At 34.8% G+C, this 19,362-nt stretch overlaps 1 protein-coding gene across 1 annotated transcript; it reads right to left on the reverse strand.

Moving 5' to 3' along the window:
- Nucleotides 1–243: 243 nt before the first annotated feature.
- Nucleotides 244–5,864, reverse strand: LOC143079726 (uncharacterized). Its single transcript, XM_076255270.1, has 3 exons — nucleotides 5,687–5,864; nucleotides 2,495–2,613; nucleotides 244–1,070 (listed from the first exon to the last, which is right to left on the reverse strand). The coding sequence occupies exons 1-3, from the start codon at nucleotides 5,791–5,793 to the stop codon at nucleotides 334–336; spliced, it is 963 nt and encodes a 320-aa protein (XP_076111385.1). The 5' UTR covers nucleotides 5,794–5,864; the 3' UTR covers nucleotides 244–333.
- Nucleotides 5,865–19,362: the final 13,498 nt, after the last annotated feature.

Here is a 19,362-nt window from a genome sequence, read left to right on the forward strand (position 1 = left end):
TAAAAAGGATATCCCCATTTCTTGCAACTAATCCTCCAGAGGTTCCTAATTAAATGATAATTACAAATTGTACAACTTGTCACCAGATTTTAAGCAACCTTAAAGGTGCCAATAGGTGAGCTCGGTCAACAAACCCCTATTAAGGAGCAACGGAAATCCCTCAATTATGGTAGGGTTCAGGTATTTCTACAATCAATGCAAAATTCTTTCAGTGGCATTTTTGTCATAAAAACTAAAACATCATTCAAAGTATATTCATTATTATAGCAATTCTAAGTACAATTCTATTACCAGATTTTTGTAAGTCAGTAAGGTAATGCAAATCTTACAATATCAAAAGAAATACATGACGCACTGAAATATAGATTTTTCATCTTTGCTTATATCAAAATAAAGTTTTTTTGAGTCCTCTGAATCTTCCCAAGTATAAATGTCTAAATATTCACCCTGCAGTGATTCTCCATAGTAGTGCAACTCAATCTTTGAAACACCGTTTTCAATATTTTCCTCAAATTGTTTTAATATTCCTTCTTTGCTACAAAGATGTGCACTGTCAATTGCATATCGTGCATAACTTGTCCAATTTGCATGCTCATAGCCATCTGTATATGTCCAAGTGACTTGAAATTTTTGGTGACCTGTTTTTAATGGTCTTTTAAATTTTTCTATTATCAATGATGATTTTTCTTTGGCAGATTCAGCATATTTTTCCTTCCACCAACTTGGTAATGGAGTTGGTTTCCTTGTTTCTGGGTCAATATACACAACTTGATTTATGTTTGACATCAATTCTGTGCTGTTTTCATCCAAGCTTACAGTTGTAAGTGCATTTAATGAAGTGTTTCCTATATAACCGCCTTGTACTTTTATAAGCAAAGGATTATTCAGAATGGACATATTGTATAAGGCTTTTGTAAAAGTCAGTTGACTAGTTACAAGGAAAGTCATGTGGTCTTTTGTTAAGTCTTTAAAGTCTCGAAAAGTGCTTCCAATATCATCTATTGCAACATGATGCATGTACACACGAGATGAAGAACATAAACTCATCATTTCCCATAACTTTGGTTTACCTATAATACAAAATGATAAAATGTACATTTGGTACATTGATCAAATCTATGCCATTTACAATCTCAATCATCTACTATATTGATCCTTTAATATTTACCTGAATTTGTGTATATATATTGAGTTACTTAGTTATTGTCTTTATTTGTTTTTGTTGTTGTTATATGTCACAAACTGTCAAGTTTATATATATGGCAATAAAACTTTGAATTAAATTGAATTGAATTGTTAATGCTGTACAATGGGGAAAATACAGAAAGTTTTATGTTGATTTCTAAAATGATTTTGTAAAATGGTACTTTCATTATCACCTGTAAACACTGGCAATTGTCTCAGAAAATTTATTCCTATATACCTTTAATATAACAGGTGTTATATTAAGGATATATAGGAAAACATTTTCTGAGACAAGTGCCTGTGCCTGTAAAGCAGAGATGCTGGACAAAAATCATAGTTTAAAGGTTCTGTAAATTCAGAAATTAATGCATACATTTGTTATTGCTATTACCTGTAATAAAGATTTATTATTACACTTTTATTATTGTAAGTGGGCAAACAAGATCTCACTAGATTCCTGAGTTCAAAGACTCATAACTCCTGCAAAAGTCAACTTATATTTTTTTCTTGTGGACATGCACATCAACAAATTATGTCCTTATTATCTTAAAAGTTATGATGGATGGACTGTTGTATATTGAGGCCAATAAGTTCAAAGGGGAATAATTCCTAGAATAAAAATGAATAATAATTTCCTGTTGATATGCACATCTTCATAGTACCGTATGTCATTATTATCAACAGTTTCATGAAATTCTGTTGTGTGGTTTTAGAGGAGTTGCGATTACAAACTGTTGCAGTAGTATATTGAGGCCAATAAGTTCAAAGGGGCATAACTCATAGAAAAAAATTAATCAAAATTTCCTGTTGATATGCAAATCTACATACTATATCCTTATCAATTACAAAACTTCATGAAATTCTGTCGTGTGGTTTCAGAGGAGTTGCGATAACAAGAACATGACTGACAGACAGATGGACAGGTCAAAAACATTATACCCAACGCAACCAATTGTGTGAGGTATAATTACAGAAACTAATTGGAATGAAACTAAATGAAATGATAATCTGAAAATCAACTAAGTTAAAGTTGACCTGTATTTAATTGTCAGTCCCACTGTATTTAAATTTCAAAAGATTTAGTCAAAACCAACAAATTCGAACTTGACCTGTGTTTTATAGTTCAGGATATTGTAATTTTTTGTATTATAAAGTTTCAAATGATTTGGCCAAGCAGTGTAAACAGTATCAGCTGTAAAGTTAAACTATGAATAAATTAAATTAAAATTTATTAATTTTTAAGAAAGTAAGGTTTCAAATCCCTCAGACAAGGTTGACCTTGGATGGTGTTGGCTATTACATCTGTTACCTGTTTTGTCATAATCTCTAAATTCTAGACCAGGGTGTCTCATGGTGGCTTCAACTTTCTTGTTATCAGCTGATAAAAGCTGCCAATCTGTACGTTCCATGAACTGTTTTGGTATTCTTCTACCATAAAATAATATGAAAGTTAAATTAATGATAAGAAGCTACTTCCGGTTTATTCAAAGTATAGGTTTCTTCATACTGATTCAAACAAAAAAATGTTTCTATATATTTTTGTCTGAAATAAGGGAGATAATTGTCAAATTCTGGTTAAAAAATGTCACTTCTGGTCTCAAATGATAGGTTTATGTATGCATATTTAAAAAATATAGTTTCTCAGGGGCGGATCCAGCCATTTTAAAAAGGGGTGGTTCCCAACCCAGAGTAAAGGGGGGTTCCAACTATATACTCCCATTCAAATGCATTGATTGTCCAAAAAAAAGGGGTGTTTCCAACCCCTGGAACCCCCCCTCTGGATCCGCCAATGTTTCTATATGAAATAAAAGGCTATTTCTGGTTAACTCAAGGTCACTTTCGGTTGGTATATGTCAAGGTCATATGTCAATAAACAGTTTGCAAAAGACCCCACGGCTTTCTCATGTACCAAGTTGGAGTAATAATCATTTACCTTAAATTGAATCATTTCGGGGACACTAAAGATGATATTGGATTTTTTCAGACTAAATGTATCATATCTTAATCACAATTAGAGAAACATTTTGCACTATATATATCTTCAAATGTGACAGAGGAGAAGTCAAAATTTAGAATATGACCTTGATCTTTGCCTCAATTTCATTTCAATGAACCAATGACATCAAATCGATATACCTTTTATGTATGTGCCTGTCCCAAGTCAGGAGCCTGTAATTCAGTGGTTGTCGTTTGTTTATGTGTTACATATTTGTTTTTCGTTCATTTTTTTACATAAATAAGGCTGTTAGTTTTCTCGTTTGAATTGTTTTACATTGTCTTATCGGGGCCTATTATAGCTGACTATGCGGTATGGGCTTTGCTCATTGTTGAAGGCCGTACGGTGACAAATAGTTGTTAATGTCTGTGTCATTTTGGTCTTTTGTGGATAGTTGTCTCATTAATTGGCAATCATACCACATCTTCTTTTTTATAATACTAGAAAACCATGTAGTGATATTGTTTGCATGTAACTTTTTTATAAGCCTTGTACAGTCATGACAGAATATCGAATTGTACAAATGTACGAGTACAAGTTTTTTATTATCATTATTATACATGTTTGTATGTTTTGCCTTTAGGGAATGGTCATTATTTATCAGCTGAGGGGGTTGGTTCAAATGTTCACATCAAAAAGTTGTGTTGGCAACCCCCCCATAATATTTATAAACCACATAATGACCCCCCCTTAGAACGATGTTTCATAAGTATGACCCCCCCCCCCCCAAAAAAAAAATCCCCATTAATTAACAGTGGGCAAAGTAGCTATGAGAAGTATGACATTGACACTATCTGTTTCTGAGTATGGCAGAATGAGATTTTCCTTGACTGCAGTCATATCCTTTGGTTTTGTACTGATTTTTGATAGTAAATTCTACATTATAGTTCTATTATTTCATATACGTAGCCCGGACTTATTAATTTGATAAAGATGGTTTAGTTTGTCTGCATGTTAGCGATCATTAATAACTTATATTCTCTAAATATTTTCAATTTTTTTATTTGATAAAGCAGATAAACTATAAGGTAAATATTATATTGTCTTGATGTTCATCATGACCTTCCATATTCTTCGTATTGAAGCTGATGGAACTGGTTTTGGTTAATATTTTTCAGTTTTATTTGGCTTTGAGAAAAATCTGAATAAATGAAACATCACATTGATTTTTCTTTTTTTTTCTTTTTTCTGAAACATGAATATCTGACACATGAAGAAGAAAATGGACAAAATAAGCATTTGAATGAAAAAATATAGATTGCAATCTAACTTGAACCTTTGTGTACAGAATAAAGGAAAATGTCTCAGCAATTCATTTAATGCCTTAAAATTTTAAAGTTTTATAAATGTTTCATGGATTTTAGTTTTCTAATCATACAGTTCTAGGAAGTGCAACTTATGGTTCTGGTCCTTCCTGCTTCAAATATGAACATGCTTTATTTCGGAGCTTATATTTATATAAATATAGGAAGATGTGGTGTGAGTGCCAATGAGACAACTCTCCATATATATATATATATAGGTTTATAATTATAAGAACATTCAATATCATTTCAATATGGAAATGTTTTACAAAATCCCTGAGTGTATTGTTTTGTTTATGTGAATGCCCATGCTGCCCAACAAAACTGAAGGCCATTAATTAAATATTAAATATTCTTTTTCTAAAAAAACACTCTTAAAAAATTTTAAATTCCTCTTTACAAATGATTTTAGAATGTACACACCTTTTACAGTACCACTTCTATCCTGAGAAATATCACCAAAATGATTTTAACACTTTAGAAAGTTGAAATACACATGTTCCACTGCATGTTCAGAAACCTTTCATGTTTTATTCAGTTGTAAATCTTAAGCGAAGTCCGGTTGTAAATTTTCACATCCTATGGATAATGAACCATAACAAATGAGTGACTAGACATGTTAGATACACTACCCTTGAGAGATTGGTCATCCTGCTGGTGCTGTACACTATCAAAAGATTTGAAAATGACAGAAATTATACAAGCACGCTTTCTTCAATATCGTCAACAATTTATATATACTTGACCGACAAAAAACTTTCATTGTGTGACCAAGGATTTGTTGACCAAGGATTTATACAAATCCTTGGTGTGACCCCCCCCCCCCCCCAATAAATTTATTTTTTTGATGGCAACCCCCCCCCCCCCCCCAGCTGTGTTATATTTTTGGTAATGACCCCCCCTAAAATGCACCGACCCCCTCAACTGATAAATAATGACTGTTCCCTTAAAAATAACATTGACATTATTTTCTAACAAATTTGTAAATTTTCCTTCATTTAAGTGTGTATATGTTAAGTATGTTTAAATGAGCATATATTCGCATAGTTTAGGAATTTATTCATTAAAGATTGAAAAATACAGGCCAAGTTTAGATGTTTATGAAGTGTCCTATATTTTGACTTAGCTGTTTAGTGGAACCTTAGTATTTTCTTCTGAAATAATTTTTAAATAAACAAGTTTCATTCCCACAATAACTTACAGATAACCTGTAGAATTCTTCTTCATTATGATGTTTGACAAACTTCGAAAGGGTTGAGAGAACCTTCCAAACTTGTATAGTTTGTCACAGAAAATGACCCCTTTCATCCTATTCTGTTCTGTATGTTATATGTTGTTTCGACCCTTTTTACCGGCTCGGATCTGAATCTCTACGTTACCATTTTTGCCACCGATATAATCTATATATCAGACGATGATCTACTCGTAGTTTTGTTTTTAATGAAAAGGTCTTTTAGTATATATGTTGTCGGGTCATAGGGGAATGTGTAATTAACAGCGACACTGGTGACCATGAACTTTTACTTTTAACTTTTGTATTGATATTCCGAGTATTCACGGTTTATGATGTTCCCGGTCGGAAATTTATATTCTTTTAGAAAAATACAGTTTCAAATAAAATAGGCAGTTGCTATTTGTCCGGCTAGCCGGACGAATAGTACCAGGACTATTTGTCCGGCCAATACAATGCGCATGTCTGTGTGCGTGAAATATTATCTTCAGCAGCACCAGGGGGTCGCAAATCATATATATCTAAAAAGCAATGTTTTGCAATCTTAAATTGTCAGGCCCCAATCTTGTTACTGGTAATTCAGTGAAATTGTTGTTTTCTTTATATATAGTCCAATGTGGACAACGTATAATTAGAAAAAAAATCATATATATTCCATATTTATTTCTTAATCTATGGCTTCACATTGTAGGAAGAGGGTAGCAATTACTTGTAAAACAAACTTGGGTCGTGATTGACTCATACATTTTAAGTTAACGTAAGGATTTGGTCTAGTTGAAAAAGGTACAAAATTATTATGTCTGAAGCTGTCAAACAGAGTTATGGACCCACTTAACATAAATATATCCATATTTTGTGTGAGAGGTGGGAGATTTTTCTACAAGGTCCCCCCCCCCAAAAAAAAAGTAAACAACACTGTAAAAACCTTATTAAGAAATTCCAGGTGGGATTTCATCTTATTTACGTGAGGGGTCGGGGTAACAGGGGGTGCTCCTTTTCCCAAATCCCTCATTTCTTTCCCCCCGAGATCCCACTTTTATTTGTCCCTTATATTTCATATCCCCACTTTTTATTATCCATTATCCCACGTCTCCACTTTTTGTACACCCCACCCCACCTATATCCCACTTAAAACGTGAAAGCCGTGTCGTTCCCCTCCACTGAGTTCGATGGCTACTTGCAAGATTCATTTTCAGAATATAATTAAATTTTATTAAGTTAGGCATGCCTTTGTAAAGGCCTATCTTAATTACTCTTGATTTGATAATCTTTTCCACCATTTACTTGTATACAGCTATAGCGAGTCGAATAGTTTGGTAAAATTATAGTTCTCCGAGCAATTACTTTTTATATCCCCTTTTCCTTATGATTTCAATTATTTTTGAGTCCCTATTATAAAATAATATCATTGATTCTTTGAAGTTCATACTATCGTATTCCCTTGTCAAATTCCGAAAACTGGAAAATTTATTAAAAATATTGATTGATATCGCCGTTTCAGCCATGATCTGAAAATTGAAAATCAGTGATCGGATTACACGCGACCCCCTGGTGCTGCTGAAGATAATATTACACGCACTTCCGTACGGATATCAATTGACATGCGCATTGCAATGGCCGGACAAATAGCCCTAGCACTATTCGTCCGGCTAGCCGGACAAATAGCCACTCCGAATAAAATAAAAAGTCGTCTGTATCCGTTTGGCATCTTAACTTGTAATAAACAGCTGTGTCATAAGCGCATGATACGTCCGTCGTCTTGTGTTTAAGTTTTATGCAATTGCCTAATTACAAATAGTTTCTGAGATACAGAAGGTATACAGATCTTTCGATTAATATATTAACTCAGAAGTGTGTAATGTTTTAAGCAATAATCATAAATCGTTTTGGGGATACCGGGCGCCGGACATGTGAAAAGAACACCCCCTGTCTGTTTTAGTTACAAAGTCCCGTTACTCAAACAGTTTCAATCTTATTTTCACCAAAAAGTATACAGATCGTTTGACCATCATAAGAAACATCTGTATTTTAAAGTTTCATGAAATTTGGATAAGTCGTTCCAATTAAGTTGCCGCGGGTGTGCGACATGTTTACGCCGGTCGACGTACAGACGGATGGACGGACAGACGGACGCCATGCCAAGAAATTGCCTCCGTTGAAATTTTGCAAATATCCCATAGAGCAAATTACATGCATGATTTATATTGACCATTTGGTATATGACCGTGTTTTAAGCGACATATACATAAAGGTCATAAATTAATTTGTTGAAGTATCTACTAATGGGTGCCGTAGGAGGTCCACCGAAATTTTTAGCTAGGATTTTTTGGCATGTTTTTATTTTATTCAAACATCACACATAATGTTCTAAGCATTAGGCAAAAAAGATAATCCTGGAAGCCTTTTTGATACGAACTGTAAACGGGGACATTTTGTGTTTCACCGGATTCCAACACCATGCAATAAAAAGCTCAGTGATGAATGGATTATATCGTAACTACTATAAAGTAATAAACGCGCAAATTTTCTTTTCATGGCCTTGACAAGTTTTTGTGAGGCAAGATTGTTTAAAACACTATTTTTTAAACTTTCAAAAATCTGTGCTATTCAATCATTAACGTAAAAATCTTTCGAATGAATACATAGTTTTCCACAAATATTTTGGAATTGATATCAAATTTACTAGTTTTTGTTGATGTTTATTTAATTGCAATGATATGTAGCTCATAGAGTGAGAAATAAGCATTAACCAGGTCGGTATGCTAGCATACAAACATGAAAAATACTAGTATATGCATAGAGTGAGAGTTAAACATACACCAGGTCGGTATGCTAGCATACAGACCTGACAAATACTAGTATATATGCATAGAGTGAGAGTTTAACATACACCAGGTCGGTATGCTAGCATACAGACCTGACAAATACTAGCATTGTGCATAGAGTGAGAGTTTAGCATTAACCAGGTCGGTATGCTAGCATACAGACCTGAAAAATGCTAGTATATGCATAGAGTGAGAGTTTAGCATTAACCAGGTCGGTATGCTAGTATACAGACCTGAAAAATACTTGTATATGCATACAGTGAGGTTTTAGCATACACCAGGGTGGTATGCAGGCATACAGACCTGACAAATACAAGTAAGAGAAAAAAGACTTAATTTAGCATTCTTTTCATTGAAACATCTGAAATAAAGATGGGTAAATGCTATGTTATGTATATATTTCAAAAATGACATAAAAGTATAACAAAAATGCAGACTGAGTATCTTTTTAGGGTTTATTTACTTGAACTATTTCCTTGGTGTTAAAAAAGTTCATTCTAGCATCCTATGAAAAAGGTTTATGATAAAATAATGAAATTTTGGTTCGCATTTACAAAGAAAGATCACAAATCTTGCCAAAAGATGACAAACAAATATCATAAATGTTATACAGTGAGTTTTTAGCGCGAAATATATCAATAATCACAAATGTTGTAGCCTTTTCACACAAAAATAAGTTAAGTGGCATATGAGCAAACGATAAACGCACAAAATATGAAAAAAACAGATATACACAACTAAGACCGCTTATTAATTAACTACACTGTTATTGGACTTAATATGATGAAAACTGCCTATGCAATATAATGTGTAAACTAGGCCAATACAGAATAACTCGGCCAATACAGATTTTTTTTCTGTATTGGCCGAGTTATTCTATATTGGCCGAGTTGACACAAGTGCAGGAATTCGGAACGTCTCTAGATTTTACATCGAAAGTCACGATAAACACAAACTGAAAGTAAACAGTTGTTTTGAAGACGCAGTTGTCATTTAGTGATCTTAAACATGCTGAAAATGTCAGAATGGCATACATTTCAGGCTAAAGACGGTTACATTCATTTAAAAGGTATTTTGAAAGCAGACGATAGAACTATTTCAGGTTTGGGGAACGAGTAGATTATCACAAAAGTTCATTTCTTGACGACCTCATAATTTCACGATTGTACACATCGATTTTAAATTAGTTTCTGCATAACACATGCAATGGCAGTACCTTTCCAATTACTATTTATGTGTTGCGTCTAAATTTAAGTTGTAACACTTTATAGTGACTGAAAAGGGTAGAAAAATTCATCAGATGAGAAAATGCTGAAGACACCTGGAAACAGCACCAGATCATTATGTATTGCATCTAATACAAAGAAACAAACTGAGATTTGGATAGTTCCACTTCAAGGTAAAAATATTTATCTCTTGAAATGATATTAAAAAAATATTGTAACACTGTAGTTAATTAATAAAGATATTATTACGTGTATTTCTGTATTGGCCTTGTTATTGGTCCTCGGCCAGCTGTATTGGCCTTCGGCTTCGCCTCAGGCCAATACAGCAAGCCTCGGACCAATAACAAGGCCAATACAGAAATACTTACGTAATAATATCATATTATTTACCACTTACCGTAAACCGCGATATTTTGACACAGTTGATAGCTAGGTGCAATCATTGATGAAATTTATCCGAAAGTGCGCGGATGATTGCATGTGACTTTAGTTCATTCTATTTCGTTGGAAATTGTTTATTATAAAATGATTCATAAGTTAATTTACATAACATAACGGATTTTTACAGTTCGCACTGCAATTAAGTTGAAATGCAGAACCCGGCTTTTCAACGACATAAAGACAAGAATGCACACGCTGAAATCGGTATATACGTCAAGTTGGTTACTTATTCCCTATTCCCTATTCCCTATTCGTTACCTATTCGTTACCTATTCCCTATTCCCTATTCGTTACCTATTCCCTATTCCCTATTCGTTTCCTATTCGTTACCTATTCCCTATTCGTTACCTATTCGTTACTAATTTCCTATTCCCTATTCGTTACCTATTCGTTACTAATTCCCTATTCGTTACCTATTCGTTACTAATTCCCTATTCCCTATTCATTACCTATTCGTTACTAATTTCCTATTCCCTATTCGTTACGTATTCGTTACCTACTCCCTATTCCCTATTCGTTACCTATTCGTTACCTATTCCCTATTCGTTACTAACTCCCTATTCTCTATTCGTTACCTATTCGTTACTAATTCCATATTTCCTATTCGTTACTAACTCCCTATTCTCTATTCGTTACTAATTCCATATTCCCTATTCGTTACCTATTCGTTACTAATTCCCTATTCCCTATTCGTTACCTATTCCCTATTCCCTATTCGTTACCTATTCGTTACATATTCCCTATTCCCTATTCGTTACCTATTCGTTACTAATTCCCTATTCCCGATTCGTTACCTATTCGTTACTAATTCCCTATTCCCTATTCGTTACCTATTCGTTACTAATTTCCTATTCCCTATTCGTTACCTATTCCCTATTCGTTACCTATTCGTAACTAATTCCCTATTCCATATTCTTTACCTATTCGTTACCTATTCCCTATTCCCTATTCGTTACTAATTCCCTATTCCCTATTCGTTACCTATTCGTTACCTATTCCCTATTCCCTATTCGTTACCTATTCCCTATTCCCTATTTGTTATTCGTTACTAATTTCCTATTCCCTATTCGTTACCTATTCATTACAAATTCCCTATTCGTTACTAATTTCCTATTCCCTATTCGTTACCTATTCGTTACTAATTCCCTATTCGTTACCTATTCGTTACTAATTCCCTATTCCCTATTCATTACCTATTCGTTACTAATTTCCTATTCCCTATTCGTTACGTATTCGTTACCTACTCCCTATTCCCTATTCGTTACCTATTCGTTACCTATTCCCTATTCGTTACCTATTCCCTATTCGTTACTAACTCCCTATTCTCTATTCGTTACCTATTCGTTACTAATTCCATATTTCCTATTCGTTACTAACTCCCTATTCTCTATTCGTTACTAATTCCATATTCCCTATTCGTTACCTATTCGTTACTAATTCCCTATTCCCTATTCGTTACCTATTCCCTATTCCCTATTCGTTACCTATTCGTTACATATTCCCTATTCCCTATTCGTTACCTATTCGTTACTAATTCCCTATTCCCGATTCGTTACCTATTCGTTACTAATTCCCTATTCCCTATTCGTTACCTATTCGTTACTAATTTCCTATTCCCTATTCGTTACCTATTCCCTATTCGTTACCTATTCGTAACTAATTCCCTATTCCATATTCTTTACCTATTCGTTACCTATTCCCTATTCCCTATTCGTTACTAATTCCCTATTCCCTATTCGTTACCTATTCGTTACCTATTCCCTATTCCCTATTCGTTACCTATTCCCTATTCCCTATTTGTTATTCGTTACTAATTTCCTATTCCCTATTCGTTACCTATTCATTACAAATTCCCTATTCGTTACTTATTCTTTACTAATTTCCTATTCCCTATTCGTTACCTATTCGTTACCTATTCCCTATTCCCTATTCGTTACCTATTCCCTATTCCCTATTCGTTACCTATGCCCTATTCGTTACCTATTCGTTACTAACTCCCTATTCCCTATTCGTTACCTATTCGTTACTAATTCCCTATTCCTTATTCGTTACCTATTCGTTACTAATTCCCTATTCCCTATTCGTTACCTATTCGTTACTTATTCCCTATTCCCTATTCGTTACCTATTCGTTACCTATTCCCTATTCCCTATTCGTTACCTATTCCCTATTCCCTATTCGTTACTTATTACTTATTCCTTATTCGTTACTTATTCGATTTTTGATATCCTTCCCCCTTTTTAATTGTTTATATTCTTATCTCTGGTTATAGTCTAAATTTGTAGAGGTAAAATGACCTTTTTATGACCTATTTATATGTGTTTGTGCTCAACCGATCCTGTTGATTTATGTTCGATATTTATTTGTTTCTTATTTGATTTCTATACGTTCTACCTTTTAAATGTTTTATATTCGTATGTTTGAAGATCTGGTTCATGGTTCGAAGAGGTGAAATCACCTTTTAGCGCTTGTATAAAAATGAAGGTGTGGTATGATCGCCAATGAGACAACTCACCACAATAGACTAAAATGACACAGAAATTACCAACTACAGGTCACAATATGGCCTTCAACAATAAGCAAAGCCCATACCGCATGGTCAGCTATAAAACATGTTAGCGGGGTGTACATCGTTTCGGAGCTTGACTAATACCTTGATTATAGCACGCGTATTATACGTTGCACCTTTTAGAAAATGATTTTCAATTGTGTTCTTGTCTCTGGCGGTAACTATGTGTTCTTAGAGATGAAATCACCCTATTAGCACGTATGTACCCGTTCCAGCGCTCGGTTTATATCCTGTTACTTATTCGTTCCTTAATCGCTTTTAATACGCGTGGTATACGTTGCACCTTTTAAAAAAAGGATTTTAAATTGTTTTCTTCTTTCTAGTGGTAGATTGCGTTTCTAAGAGGTGATATAACCCTATCAGCGCGTATGTAGCAGTTTCAGCGCTCGACTGATACCCTGTTACTTATTCGTTCCTTACTCGCGTATAATACGTGTGTTTTACGTTGCATATTTAAAAAAAAAAAGATTTTCAATTGTTTTCTTGTCACTGGTGGTAAATTTGAATTCTAAGGGGTGTTTTTTACCCTATAAGCGTGTATGTACCCGTTTCAGCGCTCGACTGTTACCCTGTTACTTATTCGTTTCTTATTCGCGTCTCATACGTTTGTTATACGTTGCACCTTTTAGAAAATGATTTTCAATTGTTTTCTTGTCTCTGGTGGTACCTATGTGTTCTAAGAGGGGAAAAACCCTATTAGCGCCTATGTAACCGTTTCAGCGCTACACTGTTATCCTGTTACTTATTCGCGTCTCATACGTTTGTTATACGTTGCACCTTTTAAAAAATGATTTTCAATTGTTTTCTTGTCTCTGGTGGTACCTATGTGTTCTAAGAGGGGGAAAACCCTATTAGCGCCTATGTACCCGTTTCAGCGCTACACTGTTATCCTGTTACTTATTCGTTCCTCATTCGCTTATAAAACGTGTGTTATACGTTCCGATTTTAAAAAGAAATATTTTCGTGTCTCTGGCGGTTACTGCCGGTTCTTAGAGGTGAAATAACCCTAATAGAACATATGTTCCCGTTTCAGCGCTCGACTTATACCCTGTTACTTATTCGTTCCTTATTCGCTTTTAATACGCGTGGTATACGTTGCACCTTGAAAAAAATCGATTATCGATTGTTTTCATGTCTCTGGCGGTAATTATGTGTTCTCTGAGGTGAAAAACACCTATCAGCGCATATGTACCTGTTTCACCGCTACACTGATACCCTGTTACTTATTCGTTCCTTTTTCGCTTTTAACACGCGTGGTATACGTTGCACCTTAAAATAAATCAATAATCAATTATTTTCATGTCTCTGGCGGTAATTATCTGTTCTCTGAGTTTAAAAAATCCTATTTGCGCATATGTACCCGTTTCAGCGCTACACTGATACCCTGTTACTTATTCGTTCCTTATTCGCTTATAAAATGTGTGTTATGCGTTGCACTTTAAAAAAGAAATATTGTTGCGTCTCTGGTGGTAACTGTCGGCTCTTAGAGGTGAAATAACCCTAATAGAACATATGTACCCGTTTCAGCGTTCGACTGATACCCTGTTACTTAATCGTTACTTATTCGCTTATAATACGCGTGGTATACGTTGCACCTTGAAATAAATCGATTATCAATTTTTTTCATGTCTCTGGCGGTAATTATGTGTTCTCCGAGGTGAAAAAACCCTATTAGCGCATATGTACCCGTTCCAGCGCTCGGATAATAGCCTGTTATTTATTCGTTACTTATTCGCTTTTAATACGTGGGGTATACGTTGCACCTTGAAATAAATCCTTTTTCAATTGTGTTCATGTCTCTAGTGGTAACAATGTGCTCTTAGAGACGAAATAACCCTGTTAGCGCGTATGTATCCGTTCCAGTGCTTGGTAAATGCCCTGTTACTTATTCGTTCCTTATTCGCTTATAATACGTTTGTTATACGTTGCATCTTTTAGAAATGGATTTTCAATTGTATTTATGTCTCTGGTGGTAACAATGTCTTCTTAGAGATTAAATAACCCTATTAGCGCGTATTTACCCCGGCGTTCCAGCGTTCGGTTAATACCCTGTAACTTATTCGTTACTTATTCGCTTATAATACGTTTGTTATACGTTGCACCTTTTAGAAAAGGATTTTCAATTGTGTTCATGTCCCTGGCGGTTATAATGTATTCTTAGGGATTTCACCTCTAAGAACCGACAGTTAGTTTAAACAATATTTATTCAGATAAATCAACATTAAACATATTATACAATGATATAATATTAAGGATTCAGAAACAAGCAATTTGCTTTTACAAATCTGTCTCCTTTTACAAAAATAATACACTTATTGAACAATACATAAATATAAATACTGGCATGCTCTGTAATAAATATATGAATATGAAAAAGGTAACCGACAGTTACCACCACAGACAAAACATAATTCTTTTTTAAAGTGCAACGCATAACACACGTTTTATAAGCGAACAAGGAACGAATAAGTAACAGGGTATCAGTGTAGCGCTGAAACGGGTAAATATGCGCTAATAGGTTTTTTTCACCTCAGAGAACACATAATTACCCCCAAAGACATGAAAGCAATCGATAATCGATTTATTTCAAGGTGCAACGCATACCACGCGTATTAAAAGTGAATAAGGAACGAATAAGTAACAGGGTATCAGTCGAGCGCTGAAACGGGTACAAATGTTCTATTAGAGTTATTTCACCTCTAAGAACCGACAGTTACCACCAGAGACACAAAAGTATTTCTTTTTTAAAGTGCAACGCATAACACACGTTTTATAAGCGAATAAGGAACGAATAAGTAACAGGGTATCAGTGTAGCGCTGAAACGGGTACATACACGCTAATATGGTTATTTCATCTCTAAGAACACATTGTTACCACCAGAGACATGAACACAATTGAAAATCCTTTTCTAAAAGGTGCAACGTATAAAAAACGTATTAAAAGCGAATAAGTAACAGGGTATTATCCGAGCGCTGGAACAGGTACATACGCGCTAATAGGGTTATTTCATCTCTTAGAACACATTGTTATCACCAGAGACATGAACACAATTGAAAATCCTTTTCTAAAAGGTGCAACGTATTACAAACGTATTATCAGCGAATAAGTAACAGGGTATTATCCGAGCGCTGGAACGGATACATACGTGCTAATAGGATTATTTCATCTCTAAGAACACATTGTTACCACCAGAAACATGCACACAACTGAAAATCCTTTTCTTAAAGGTGCAACGTATAACAAACGTATAATAAGCGAATAAGTAACAGGGTACTAACCGAGCGCTGGAACAGTTTCATACACAGTAATAGGGTTATTTCATCTATGAGAACACATTATTACCACCAGAGACTTGAACACAATTTAAAATCATTTTCTAAAAGGTGCAACGGATAACAAACGTATTATAAGCGAATAAGTAACGAATAAATAACAGGCTATTAACCGAGCGCTGGAACGGGTACATACGCGCTAATAGGGTTATTTCATCTCTAAGATCACATTGTTATCACCAGAGACATGAACACAATTGAAAATCCTTTTCTAAAAGGTGCAACGTGTTACAAACGTATTTAAAGCGAATAAGTAACAGGGTATTATCCGAGCGCTGGAACGGATACATACGCGCTATTAGGATTATTTCATCTCTAAGAACACATTGTTATAACCAGCGACATGAACACAATTGAAAAACGATTTATTTCAAAGTGCAACGTATACCCCGCGTATTTAAAGCGAATAAGTAACAGGGTATCATCCGAGCGCTGGAACATGCGTACATGCGCGCTAATACTAAATAGGGTTATTTCATCTCTAAGAACACATTATTACCACCAGAGACATGAACACAATTGAAAATCCTTTTCTAAAAGGTGCAACGTATAACAAACGTATTATAAACGAATAAGTAACAGGGTATTAACCGAGCGCTGGAACGGGTACATACGCGCTTATATGGTTATTTCATCTCTTAGAACACATTATTACCACCAGAGACATCAACACAATTGAAAAACGATTTAGTTCAAGATGTAACGTATAACAAATGTATTATAAGCGAATAAGTAACGAATAAGTAACAGGGTATTATCCGAGCGCTTGAACGGATACATACGCGCTAACAGGATTATTTCATCCCTAAAAACACATTGTTACCACCAGAGATATGCACACAATTTAAAATCCTTTTCTTAAAGGTGCAACGTATAACAAACGTATAATAAGCGAATAAGTAACAGGGTACTAACCGAGCGCTGGAACAGTTTCATACACAGTAATAGGGTTATTTCATCTATAAGAACACATTATTACCACCAGAGGCATGAACACAATTGAAAATCATTTTCTAAAAGGTGCAACGGATAACAAACGTATTATAAGCCAATAAGTAACGAATAAGTAACAGGGTATTAACCGAGCGCTGGAACGGATACATACGCGCTAATAGGATTATTTCATCTCTAAGAACACATTGTTACCACTAGAGACATGAACACAATTAAAAACGATTTATTTCAAGGTGCAACGTATACCCCGCGTATTTAAAGCGAATAAGTAACGAATAAGTAACAGTGTATCATCCGAGCGCTGGAACGCGTACATGCGCGCTAATAGGGTTATTTCATCTCTAAGAACACATTATTACCACCAGAGACATGAACACAATTGAAAATCCTTTTCTAAAAGGTGCAACGTATAACAAACGTATTATAAGCGAATAAGTAACGAATAAGTAACAGGGTATTAACCGAGCGCTGGAACGGGTACATACGCGCTTATATGGTTATTTCATCTCTTAGAACACATTATTACCACCAGAGACATCAACACAATTGAAAAACGATTTATTTCAAGGTGTAACGTATAACAAATGTATTATAAGCGAATAAGGAACGAATAAGTAACAGGATATTATCCGAGCGATGGAACAGGTACATACGCACTAATAGGGTTATTTCATCTCTAAGAACACATTGTTACCACCGGACTCATGAACACAATTGAAAATCCATTTCTAAAGTGCAACGTATAACACATGAATAATAAGCGAATAAGTAACAGGGTAATAACCGAGCGCTGGAACGGGTACATACGCGCTAATAGGGTTATTTCATCTCTAAGAACACATTGTTACCACAATTGAAAATCATTTTCTAAAAGGTGCAACGTATAACAAGCGTATGAGACGCGAATAAGAAACGAATAAGTAACAGGGTAACAGTCGAGCGCTGAAACGGGTACATACGCGCTTATAAGGTTAAATCACCCCTTAGAACCCAAATTTACCACCAGTGACAAGAAAACAATTGAAAATCATTTTTTTTTAAATGTGCAACGTATAACACGCGTATTATACGCGAATAAGGAACGAATAAGTAACAGGGTATCAGTCGAGCGCTGAAACTGCTACATTCGCGCTGATAGGGGTATATCACCTCTTAGAAACGAAATCTACCACTAGCAACAAGAAAACAATTTAAATCCTTTTTTTAAAAGGTGCAACGTATACCCACGCGTATTAAAAGCGATTAAGAAACGAATAAGTAACAGGGTATAAACCGAGCGCTGGAACGGGTACATACGTGCTAATAGTGTTATTTCATCTCTACGAACACATAGTTACCGCCAGAGATAAGAACACAATTGAAAATCGTTTTCTAAAAGGTGCAACGTATAATACGTGTGTTATAAACAAGGTATTAGTCAAGCTCCAAAACGATGTACACCCCGCTAACATGTTTTATAGCTGACCATGCGGTATGGACTTTGCTTATTGTTGAAGGCCGTATCGTGAACTATAGTTGTTAATCACTGTGTCATTTTGGTCTATTGTGGGGAGTTGTCTCATTGGCGATCATACCACATCTTCATTTTTATACAAGTGCTAAAAGATGATTTCACCTCTTCGAACCAAGAACAAGATCTTCAAACATACGAATATAAAACATTTAAAAGGTAGAACGTATAAAAATCAAATAAGAAACAAATAAGTATCTAACATAGAGCAACAGGATCGGTTAAGCACAAACGCATATAAATAGGTCATAAAAAGGTTTACCTCAACAAATTTAGAACTATAACCAGACATAAGAATATAAACAATTAAAAAGGGGGAAAGATATCAAAAATCGAATAAGTAACGAATAAGGAATAAGTAATAAGTAACGAATAGGTAATAAGGAATAAGTAACGAATAGGTAACGAATAGGGAATAGGTAACGAATAGGTAACGAATAGGGAATAGGGAATAGGTAACGAATAGGGAAAAGGAAATTAGTAACGAATAGGTAACGAATAGGGAAAAGGAAATTAGTAACGAATAGGTAACGAATAGGTAATAAGGAATAAGTAACGAATAGGTAACGAAAAGGTAACGAATAGGGAATAGGTAACGAATAGGTAACGAATAGGGAATAGGGAATAGGAAACGAATAGGTAACGAATAGGGAATAGGAAATTAGTAACGAATAGGGAATAGGGAATTAGTAACGAATAGGTAACGAATAGGGAATAGGGAATTAGTAACGAATAAGTAACGAATAGGGAATAGGGAGTTAGTAACGAATAGGTAACGAATAGGGAAT

Source organism: Mytilus galloprovincialis, chromosome 6 (genome assembly GCF_965363235.1).
Source record: "Mytilus galloprovincialis chromosome 6, xbMytGall1.hap1.1, whole genome shotgun sequence".
NCBI classification, from domain to species: domain Eukaryota; kingdom Metazoa; phylum Mollusca; class Bivalvia; order Mytilida; family Mytilidae; genus Mytilus; species Mytilus galloprovincialis.

What these genes read in the sequence shown, in the direction of transcription:
- LOC143079726 (XM_076255270.1), bottom strand. Translation starts at nt 5,793, where the DNA reads ATGAAAGGGGTCATTTTCTGTGACAAACTATACAAGTTTGGAAGGTTC. An exon ending in AAGAATTCTACAGGTTATCT is followed by an intron (nt 2,614 to 5,686) that starts GTAAGTTATTGT and finishes ATTTTATGGTAG; the next exon opens with AAGAATACCAAAACAGTTCA. An exon ending in TAGAGATTATGACAAAACAG is followed by an intron (nt 1,071 to 2,494) that starts GTAACAGATGTA and finishes TTTGTATTATAG; the next exon opens with GTAAACCAAAGTTATGGGAA.